Source organism: Silene latifolia, chromosome X (genome assembly GCF_048544455.1).
Source record: "Silene latifolia isolate original U9 population chromosome X, ASM4854445v1, whole genome shotgun sequence".
NCBI classification, from domain to species: domain Eukaryota; kingdom Viridiplantae; phylum Streptophyta; class Magnoliopsida; order Caryophyllales; family Caryophyllaceae; genus Silene; species Silene latifolia.
In genome coordinates this window covers 275,323,847-275,335,746 of record NC_133537.1, presented here as the reverse complement: position 1 = coordinate 275,335,746, position 11,900 = coordinate 275,323,847, and the positions used below count along the sequence as shown (strand labels likewise).

General features: G+C 37.9%; 1 protein-coding gene across 1 annotated transcript; it reads right to left on the bottom strand.

Annotated features, from left to right (window-relative positions):
* Positions 1 to 7,378: 7,378 nt before the first annotated feature.
* LOC141620142 (uncharacterized) lies at positions 7,379 to 8,083 on the bottom strand. The gene has a single exon (XM_074437087.1). It carries the CDS (start codon positions 8,081 to 8,083, stop codon positions 7,379 to 7,381), a length of 705 nt encoding a protein of 234 aa, XP_074293188.1.
* Between the last annotated feature and the right edge of the window lie 3,817 nt (positions 8,084 to 11,900).

Here is an 11,900-nt window from a genome sequence, read left to right as displayed (position 1 = left end):
TAATGTGGTGTTTAATGATTTACATAAACGTAAACAAATGAATAAATAAAATACAACTCGTGACATATATACTCTTCTAGCCAACTAGACTTGTCTCGTGATATCATCAAGCTCGTCCCGTCTCCCGCGTACTATCCAAACAACCTGAACATAACCTACTCCCCATATGACCAAAGGATATCATTATGGATCGACACAGGCCACTCCAAAAGAGATATGTGACAATGCACAGACATACAAAAGTCAGTTTCATTAAATAAATAAAGTGTGACACGACTCGAGTGTGTGAACATATAATGTGACCATGATATGAATGAACCACTGTCAAGCAACCTCCACCACGGTACTGGGACACGCCCAGACATACCGACAACCACACTGGTACCGGGACACGCCCAGACATATCGATATCCACAAACAGGTACCGGGACACGCCCAGACGTACCGGGTCTGGAAGCCAAACGGATCCCCTGCCAGACGTCGTGTCTCAACCACACGAGTCCCTCCGTAACTCAAGCCATTAATGTGCATATCCCTCTTAGAGTGGAAAGCTCCAAGAGGCGACTTAAGCGCAAGACGGTGTCCCAACCGTCTTACGTCTCCAAAACAAGTAACCAAACAAACCACCATGTCCTCCGACATACAAGATAACACAACAAATACGATATACCACATAACATGCCAATTACCGACTCACTCAATGCAAATGAATGATAAAAGACTCATTTTATAAATAAATACGACAATGAAACTGGGTAGGATAAACCTATCTCACATCAAATCCGCATAAGCAAACTGTCACACAAGCTAGGCTCGTCTCGTAAAACCATCTCACTAAACACATTTCCTAAAATACGATAATAATACAAATACATATAATTATACTCATCTAATCATACAAATACGTATAAATATACTAATATACTTTTACAAATACGCATAAATATACTAATATATTTATACAATTACGTATACGACCAAATAAACCCGTCATGTATAAATACCCAAAAACTCGACTCACTCAAGCCCCAACTACACCACCTCCGCTGCCACCGTGGACCACCACCACCAGTGTTGGCGGCCACGACTAGTAGCAGCCACCCATGGCCCCACCAACAACCGACACCACAAACAACAACAACAACAAACACCAACAACACCACATGTGCCACCCACCACACGCACAACCCAACACCACCATGGCTGCCACCACCACCATGGTGCCGCCCTGACCATGGTGGGTCCAAGTGTGGCCACCATGCTGGCAGCCACCACCCACAACAACATCAACAACCGCAACAACAACCGCTACAACAACAACAACAAACCCGACATCCCTCCTTCTTCCTCTGAAACCGCCACCATAAGCCACCCTCGTGGCCGCCCACAACCACCAATCTACTCCTCTCACCACCCTCAACCTAGATCCGCCCATATCCAGACCCAAACCAACCCACAACCCCTTCAAAATCGAAGCCCTAACCCGCGATACACAAACCCCCAAAAACTCCTTTTTTAAAACTCGGTCAAACCCCCATATCCACGGTCACCGGGGGTCAAGGACACGGGTCAGAGGTGAGTCGGGGTCGGGACGGGTCAAAGGTATAAAAATAATAACCTAAAGGCTAGTATAAGACGGTTTACCTTACGATCTCAAGGCGGAGGGCAAAAGACGATCTTTGTCTTCTTTTCTTTCTCTCTCTTTTCTGTCTAATGTTTGATGTTGGATTTTTGGTAGATTGCAAATGGATAAGGTTGGGTGGATAAGGTATGAGGGAGTATATATGGGGTGAGTGTAATATAGGTGAGTGTATAAATACAAGTATATTATATTATTATATTTCTATTATTATTCTGTCTCAACATAACTCGTATAATTACAATAAAATATTATTATTATATAATTATTAAATACGGAGTATTACATTTCCATCTTTCACTTGACTCTTGAATGGAGATTCCATCTTCTTCTTATCACCTTCCTGGTTATAGTGATCAACCATAAAGCATGGCTCAAGCAAGTTAGGAGCTCTCATAGTCTTGTCAAGATTAAAGGTGATTGTTTCATCACCAACTTCAAGTGTGAGCATCCCGTGCTTTACATCAGTCACCGCTCCGGCGGTGTGTAGGAATGGTTTTCCTAGAATGATTGGAATGTTGGAATCTTCCTCCATATCAACAATAACAAAGTCTACCGGTATGAAAAACTTTCCAATCCTCACGAGCCCATCTTCCCATACCGCAAGTGGTTTCTTTGTTGTCTGGTCCGCCATTTGTAATGTCATGTTAGTGCACTTGAGCTCTCCCACTCCTAGCTGTTCACATACCGAGTATGCCATGACACTCACACTTGCACCTAGATCATATAGTGCCTTGTTGATTGTGGTGTCACCAATGGTACATGGAATGGAGAAGCTTCCCGGATCCTTGAGCTTAGGTGGGGAATTCCCTTGAAGAATTGCACTACTTATCTTTGTGAAGGCAATGGTTTCCAACTTCCTTATGGACTTCTTCTTGGTAAGGATATCTTTCATGTATTTTTCATAGGCCGGAACATGGTTGATTAGCTCCGTGAATGGTATAGAAACCTCTAGGTTCTTCACAATCTCCATGAACTTCCAAGTTGCTCATCAAGCTTGGGCTTGGCTTAGCGAATTGGGAACGGAAGTATAATCACAATAGGCTCTTTCATAACTTCTTTGGCCTTCTGTTCATTTCTCTTCTTTGATGAGTCATTGGTAGTTGATTCTACTACCTTAGGATTTCTTCTCAATGGTTCCATCGCACCACTTTGCTTGACACTTTCCTCAATAACATCCTCTTCAATTGGCATCTTAGGTCCCTCATATATTGTACCACTCCTCAAGTGGATGGCATTGATAGTTTCATGTCTTGTAGGAGGATTACCTTGAGGAGGTAATTGTCCTCTTTGTCTTTGGAAACTTGAAGAGGCCAATTGGGACAATTGTGTTTCCAACATCTTGGTGTGAGCAAGGATATTGTTGATAGTAGTGTCTTTGGCTTAGCTATCTCTTTGCATTTGAGCAAAGAAATCTTGTTGGCTCTTTTGCATTTGGAGGACAGCTTTTTGAACATCAAAAGCTTGGTCATTGGGTTGATTGTAAGAGGGTTGGTTTTGGTTGAAGTATGGTCTTTGAGTAGAATTTCTCATTGGAGGTGGAGTGTATGTGGGTTGAGGATTTTGAACATTTTGGCTTTTGTATGAGAAGTTTGGGTGAAATTTGGTGTTTTCATTGTAATAGTTGGAGTAAGGGGTGTCATTCTTGTATGCTTGGAAAGCATTCACTTGCTCACTTGTGCCCCTACACTCTTGTTGATCATGTCCCTAAGTTCCACAATTCTCACACACTCCATTTGGAATAGAAGATGTTGCCACCATGGCATTGACATGTTGCTTGGATGATTGAGAAGCTTCATTCATCTTGGCTATGGCTTTCTCAAATTTCAAGTTCATTGTGTCAATATGGGAGCTTAGTTGGGCACCCAAATCGGCACTCAATTGTGTGACGGAGTTAACTTCATGTCTCCCTCCCCTAGTAGCTTTTCTTGGCCTACTATATTGAGAGTTGTGAACTGCCATCTCCTCTATATTTACCCAAGTTTGGTTGTCATCAACCTCGGTGAATTTTCTATTAGAACCCATGTTGAGCACATTCCTTGAATCTTCATACAACCCATTCCAAAGTTGTTGAACAAGAAACCATTTACTTAGTCCATGATGAGGACAAGAGCGACATGTATCTTTGAATCTCTCGCAAGCCTTATATAGAGACTCTTCATCTCTTTTCTTGAACCCGGTGATTTGGGCTCTTAACATGTTGGTCTTCTCCGGAGGTTAGAACTTCTTGTAAAAGGCAAGTGCTAACTTCTTCCATGAATCAATTCCAAGAGTGGCCTTGTCTAGGCTCTTTGACCATTGTTTTTCGGTTCCGGTCAAGGAAAAAGGAAACAATACCCATCGAATTTTGTCTTGAGTTACCCCCGTTTGGAAAATTGCATCACAATAGTCACGAAAGTCTCCATGTGTAGATGAGGACCTTCACTAGGCATTCCTCCAAATTGACTCCTCTCAACTAATTGTATGAATGCGGATTTGGCAATGAAATTACCGGTCAAGTGGGGTGGTGTTGGAGTACCATTTGGTAGGTTCTCCTCGGTTGGTACGGAATGAGATAAAAATTTAGGCATTGTAGGTTGGTTTTGTGGTTGGTTTGGAATTGGGGTTTCCTCTCCTTGTCTTGCAAAAGGGTTGGTAAACTCAACACTATCCGATTGGACAATACCAATGTCCACAACTTCTCCAATACCCACAATTGTTGAAGTCCCTCTAACGGTTCTTCTAATATTGGTCAAGGTTCTTTCAATCTCGGGATCAATAGGCAAAAGACCGCCTTGTGATCTCCTAGACATGCAAAAATCAAACAACTAGAAAACAATTAAAACTACCTTGAGGAGTTTGACTTCCCAAAGGTTAAGAAAGACACAACTAAAAACAACAAATGATAACAATTCAATTGAACACCATCCCCGGCAACGGCGCCATTTTTGATTCGGTCTAAACTTTGTCGTCTAAGCTTACCAATCAAAACACTATTTATAATCTCAACTAACTACTATTAGTAGATTGGCAAGTAAAGGTCGGATCCCAAGGGACGGGTATTGTATTGATTTATCGGTTGTAGAGAGTTATGTCTTAGGGTGTCAAAATTTGGGTTGAGTTTGAGGTTTGCAATCTAAACTACTTAACAATGAAAAGTAAACAAAGCAAAACAAGTAAATAGGGTTTGTAAACTATTGATTAAGGCACTAGGGTGTCATGAGTTCATAAGAAAATCATGTTGAGATCTCGTAAACAAGTTTCATAGATGCAAGCAAATTATTGTTGTAATGGAGTCGAGTTAGTTTATATCTTACAACTCCTAGGAAGGTTTGGGTCTCGGAGCCGAGTCGGTCAAGACTTTAAAACACCTACAAGTCGACTTAATTTCTTCTTATTCAACTATATGCATGGTCTAACAAGCCTTGAGTTAGTTTATGTCTTACAAGTCTTGTTGAATAGATAAGAGATTCATGCTAGGTTGTCAATCAAGCAATTCATCGAGCATAACATGTGCATAAGTTGAAACTACAATAAGCAAGCAATCATATGAATTTATTAAGTTAATATCTACCCTAATTCCCCTAATCCCCCATTAACCCTAGCTAGGATACTACTCACTCATGATCATGGTAAACATGCTAATAAGGGTGTCAATCATACTAACAAGGTTAAACATGGTCAATGAGTAAAGCAATAAACAATAATTAAGCAAAGGATAAAAGGAATTGTACCAACTTAAGATGATCCAAATAATAAGTAAAGAATAATAGAAGAGAACTTGATGAATGATGAAGAGTTGTCAATTCTCCAATAAACCCAAATAGTCTTCAAATTACCCAACTAAATCTAAGAACACTTGAATGATTAAAGAAATATTAATATTTGATTAAGATTTAATTATGTAATTATAACTTGATTAATACTAATAAGCTCTACTAAAACTAGATTAGGAATTGGTGTATAATCCCCTAGTACAATGGAGTATTTATACTAAGTACAAGTATTAGGGTAACTAAGGACTTAAATGACGATTAAGTCCCTAAGATGAAGATTAGTGCCTTGCAAGTCCCTAAGGAGCCCCACGACCTGTCCATGTTGGACGCTCATACTGCATAGGGAAACGCTCGTCTTGCGTGTGGGACGCTCGGGCTGAGCCTTAGAACGCCCGGTTTGTTCTTCAGGACGCTCGGGCTGAGCTCAAGACTCCCAGATCATGGGTCAGCTTGGCTTCCTCTTCTCTGTACTGCCTCAAGATCCATGGGGATTATTGAGGAGCCTTGGGGGTCCTTTATCATTGCCCAAATACTTGTTCTATCTACTTAGGCCTTTAGTATCGGTCTCCTCCTTGTTGCTTGGTCGTTAGATGCGATCCATTTAGCTCCGAATTGCTCCATATATGCAAGGTTAGCATTCCTCTCCTACCAAGGACACAAAACCTCAAACAATATGCAAAGTAGGAAGCTAAAGATAAGAAACGACCCTAATACATGCAAGAAAGCATAGTAACGAGGCTAGTTCGGGGACTAAAAGTGTGCAAATATGAGTCACATCAATCTTAAAATTTTGTTCCAAGTAACATAACCGCTTCTTACAAGCATTAAATACATGTCCTGTTTTCCCGCAAAATTTATACATGATATATTCAGGTAGACCCACATACTTACGCTTGCGAAAGTCTCTTTCGTTGGGCTCTTGTCTTTTAAAGCCAGCAGTACTAGAGTCGTTCTGTTTTGAATAGTCCGGAGGTATGTTTACTTTCTGTTCTGGGACCCAAGCAGTATGGTGTGGTGAACTGTTTTATTTGAAGTCAGAACGAGAGTCATAACCTAATCCAAGTTTATTAGTGTTCTTAGATTGATTAACCTGAAAGTTTAGCACAATACCACTAACTTCCCATTTAGCAACAACATTTCGGACATTACTCAAATCGGTCTCCAAATTCCTAAATTTTACAACTAATTTCTTATTCTTATCAAGGAGAGAGTCATAATAAACATTAAGTCTATCAAATTTAGAGCAAATTACAGGATAGGTGGTTGAACTAGTAACATGCATCTTTTTTATCTCATCTAGTTCCTTAGTTAAAACATGGATTTTATTAACAAGAGACTCGTTCTCAGCAGTAAGTTCAGAATGAACAGACTGATCGACTGTTCGTTTAGTTATGTCCTTCAGATCACGTTTTAACTGAAAGTTCTCCTCCGCTATACTTTCTATTTCATATTACATTGCATCAAGATGCCTTTTTTGTTCATAACTAGTATCCAAGGTCTCATCAAGTAATCTCACAATTTTCTTCTTAGATAAAGACCTAATTTTAACTTTGAGATCTAAGAGACTTACCTCATCTTCAGATTCGCTATCAGAAGTTTCTGAGTGAGCCATGAGACACCTTAGGGAATCCTCATAAGTTCTGCGTTGAGACCTTGGCTTGTAGGTAGATCGGAGGCAGAAATTCTCCTCTTTTCCTTCTTTAGGCGGTTCATCATCCTCTGAATCAGACTCACCCCAAACAGCAGCAATCATTGCACGTTTGTACTTATGCTTAGACTTTTCACGTCTATCCTTAGATATTTCCTCTTCCCATTTGGGACAGTTTTGAACTTGGTGATCTTGATCACCACATCCAAAACAACCCATTTTAGACTTTAGACGTGAAGATGAAACATAATTTTTGGGTTTATAACCATTGAACTTTCCTAGGTTTTGTTTTTTAATGATATTGGCAATTCTTTTAGGCAATAGATCAACTTCCTCTTAAAGATCACTTTCATTATCACTTGAGAAGGCGTTCAAAGCTAATCCCTTAGCTTTAGGATTCTCATCGGCATTATTATCGATGAATAGTTCGTGTGACATGAGAGATCCCATCAAAGCTTGGTAAGATAGAGTGGATAAGTCCTTGGCTTCTTCAATAGCCTTGACCTTTTGTCGCCATCTCTTGGTAACACTTCTTAAGATTTTACAGACAATGTCCTCAGTTTGAAATTGTCGACCAACATTTGAAAGTTCGTTAGTTATGTTTGAAAAACAGGAAGACATACTCTTTATAGACTCGTCATCTTGCATTTTAAAGGACTCGCATTGTTGCATTAAGAGATCAATGTGATGTTTTTTTACTTGCGATGTTCCCTCATGGGCTAGTTCAAGGCTATCCCATATTTCTTTTGCTGTTTTACATCCTGCAATATGGCTAGTTTCCACATTGGTAATGCCGGATTGCAGGAGCGATATGGCTCTAGCGTTCTTCTCCGCCTTTTTATAATCATCGGTGATGAGGTCCTTGTGCACTTTTACAGTTTCAACACCATTAACATCGGTGGTTGTAATAGCAAGGGGGCCATTTTGGATGATTATCCAATACTCATAATTTGTTCCTTGTATGAAATACATCATACGATTTTTCCACCAGCCATAGTCTGTGCCATCAAAGACAGGACATTTGACACATTTGGAATTCATAGAGAAAAGAAAGAAAAACAAATAAACTCAAAAGGAGCAAACTCTTTGCGGTAAGGCAATCAAGAGCACGATGCTCTAATACCAATTGTTGAGTTTATCGATCCGGTACTTGAGAGGGGGAGGGGGTGAATTAAGTACCCTTTTAAAACTTTAAACGAAAAGCACGTTCACAAAACAATTACGAATCAGTACACAGGCAAATTAAACAGTTCAGACGACTGTTTAAACAATAAGAATTGTGTTATACTGCTGTTTGTATGTGTGAGTGATAAATGTAAAAAGTAACGAGAAATAACGTTAACACAAGAATTTTTAATGTGGTTCGACCTACTCTCTAAAGGTCTACGTCTACACTCTCTTTTATTATTATTTCCTTTATAACCAAACCCGATTACAAAGAAAATCCCCACGACCAACCCGATCGTGAGACTCGAGTACAACCCCGTACCCCAAAAACACTCTCTCACAAAATGAAAATTACAACTCTTATTGTCTCCTTATACGGTTCACAAATTAGAACAATGATAAACCTTAGAGATGTAACTTTTGAGAACTTGAAAGTTAATTAAAAGGCACAACTCAAAAACGATTTGCAAAGCGACACGAATATACAATTGCCCGGGGATATGAATTCATCAGGAACAAAGGGGGAAAGGCTCAATAGTCTAAACTTATATGGAATAAGTTCACTATCCCTAAACATGGGGTTTTGGCCTGGATCTACCAACACAACAGTTTTAATACAAATGAGAAATTGCATAAACTGGGTATTAATGAGGTAGATACCTAGCATGTTGTATTTGCGGTACTGATGTTGAAAGTATTGCTCATCTCTTCTTCGAGTGCAGCTACAGCCGAGGAATAATTTCCCTTCTTGGAGAGCAGATGGGGATCTTAATCCCGTACAGGGACACCGTAAACTAGAGACTACATATGTCAGGTATAAACCTGAGGAAAGGTGTGATCAATGCTACCTTTAATGCAAGAATATACTATGCTTGGCGACAACGTAATTTGAGTAAACATGAGCGCGTCATTCTTCGACCGGAAAAAGTGACGAAGCGAATTATAACAGACATTGTTTGATGCCTTTTGAGCTTCCCCGTACTCCAGGTGGGGGTTCAGGGTAGGCTTTGATTGATCGACTTCAAAAAAGACGATGATCGAGGTATAAAGGAGTAGTAGGAGTGATTTGCTAAGGATTTGAGGATGAAAAAGAGAAGGGACCTGATTTTGTTTCAATCTGATTTTGATGTAATAATGTTTTAGGGTTCCTTTTGTTTTGTGTTTTGTCTGGTTGGGCTCGATGTTTGGGATGGTTAAGTATTGTTTGGGTCGAGTAGTAGGGATGGGTCTCGTGACCACTTTCTCCTTGATGTATGGTGACGATTTTTTCATTAATATACTTACATTTTAACAGAAAAAAAAACGATTTGCAAAACTCTTTGAATTAAACTTTTGAAAAACTTGTTTGCAATGGAGAATACTACGTGAAAGTGTGTTGCGTTTTTGTTTGCTTACTCAAGTCATCTTGTTGATTTCCAACATCTTAATATATATATATAAGGTTTGTTTTGAAAAGATCTTCTATAAAATAAATAATTATTCTATGAGATAACTATAATTATCTTATAAGATAATTATGATTATCTTAAGAGATAAAATCAAATCTTTTCATTACGACCACTTTGACTAAATCTTTGATAAAACATACTTTCTTTTATCTTAACCAAATATTTTTACAAAATAAGAAAGATAATGTAAACTCATATTCTCGTTCAAAGATAAGAAAGTATTTTCGAAATCAGCAAAGATTTTTATGTCGTGCCTTTAAAAAACTGATCTGAGCTGAAGAGTCTTTGAGACTGTTCAGTACAGACACCACAAGTTACCTCAGAACTTACATCTTTAAATAAGCTAGACTCAAGGACAAGGACATAACCAAAGTCTTCAATTTTCTTCCAAGCATGAATAAAGTCCTTGTAAAACCTGTGCATATACCATCTAGCATACAAGCATTAGTTTATAGGGAATTAAAGATTAAGGACTTGTCATCATCAACATAATTAGTTTAACAGACTTGAGTATGGAATTAGGGAAAAGGCAACTGATACGCGTCTCCGCTAGTCATATTGAAAAAAAAAAAATGATATCGGCGGTCAGGATCTTAACGCTCTGATGCCATGGCTTTGATAATTTGAATATGATGAATTGGAATTATATTGAATTACTCGATTATATTACAGAATCTACGTTTATATACACCAACAAGCTATAACCTAGCGGCCGACTTCCGTAATTGCTCTTCTACAATTAAGGCAACTATATTATACACCAATACCACATCTAATATCTAATTTATTAGCATATTACAAATATACCGAATAATATCAAATATACCGAATTTGTTTGTAATGTTACCCACCTATTGTAAATAGGTATATACTGAATTATATCGGTATGTATATCAGGCAGACGGCCAATGACGTGGCGAATTAGAGTTAACAACTATTGGTTAGTGTAGGGTTAAGTTAGTAATTTTAGATGTGTGGTTAACTTGTTAAGTTAATCTAATTAACTATATTTAGATCAAAAATGTTTTTGATGAGGCTCGAACTCATGACCCTTGGTGGACATACACTTGCTATTATCATTGTGACACATCCATCTCTTTGCTAAATATGTATCTCTTTTGTTATTTGTATGTTAAAAGTAGAGTTAAAATAATATTTACTTATAATAATTATTAAATATATACTTCTAGCTTATATTTATTGTAATGTATTTACTGAGTTAGTTAAGTATACTTGAAAAAAAAAATGAACAAAATATTTTATTTACTTATGATAATTATCATCTGTACCTTTAGTTTACATTTAACTAGGTTTGGTGTCCGGCCCCACCGAGCTGCCTCTATTTACCATTTAAATTTTATTTTTTTATGAAATATAATTGCTTTAGTATTTTTTAACACATACATTTACGATTTAATATATCTTGAAATTATGATGAGATTAAAATTTATCAACAAATTATATGAAACACGTTCACTTATTCTCCCGTCGTTGATATTATTACATCCACGACATACCCCTATTAATACTATTACGTTTACTACTCCTTCGGTTACTGTTGTTTCTTTGACTATTCCCGCTATTTTTATAGTTAAATTCACTATTCCCGTTAATTTTATCAAATTTATATATTTAAATAAATAAAATATTTTCCTTAAACCGAATTGTTAGCTAACTTTCTCCGTTGTTCATACTGTTACTTTTATAGCATTTGTTGTCACTACTGTTACTTTCACTACTCCCGCCATATTTATTTATTTTTTTCACTACTCCCGCGTGTAATACTGTTAATTTCACTATTCTCATTCTTGCTACTATGACTTTCACTACTCTAACTGCTATTATTGTCACTTTTACCATTCAAATGGGTGATTACTATCATATTTATTACATCACATGTTCCTACAATTATTTTTACTATTAATAGAGTTACTTTTGCTACTTACACAATTTTAACAGGCTTATATATTTAAATTAGAGGTGTTCAAATGCGGACTTAGGTCGGACGTGAGCCGGCCTAGCATGATTTTTTGCCCCACAGACATGTTAGCAAGTTTTGAGCGGGTTCGTGGGCCGGGGCTTTGTAAAATTTGGAAAATACGCTGTCCAAACCCTCTTTGTTAGCGGGAATAGGCTCGTCCCGTCCATGAACAGCTCTAATATAAATAAATATATCAAATATTTGTTAAATCTTTCTCTTGCTTATTTTTATCAAATCAAATTTTATATTAGTTTATTATATG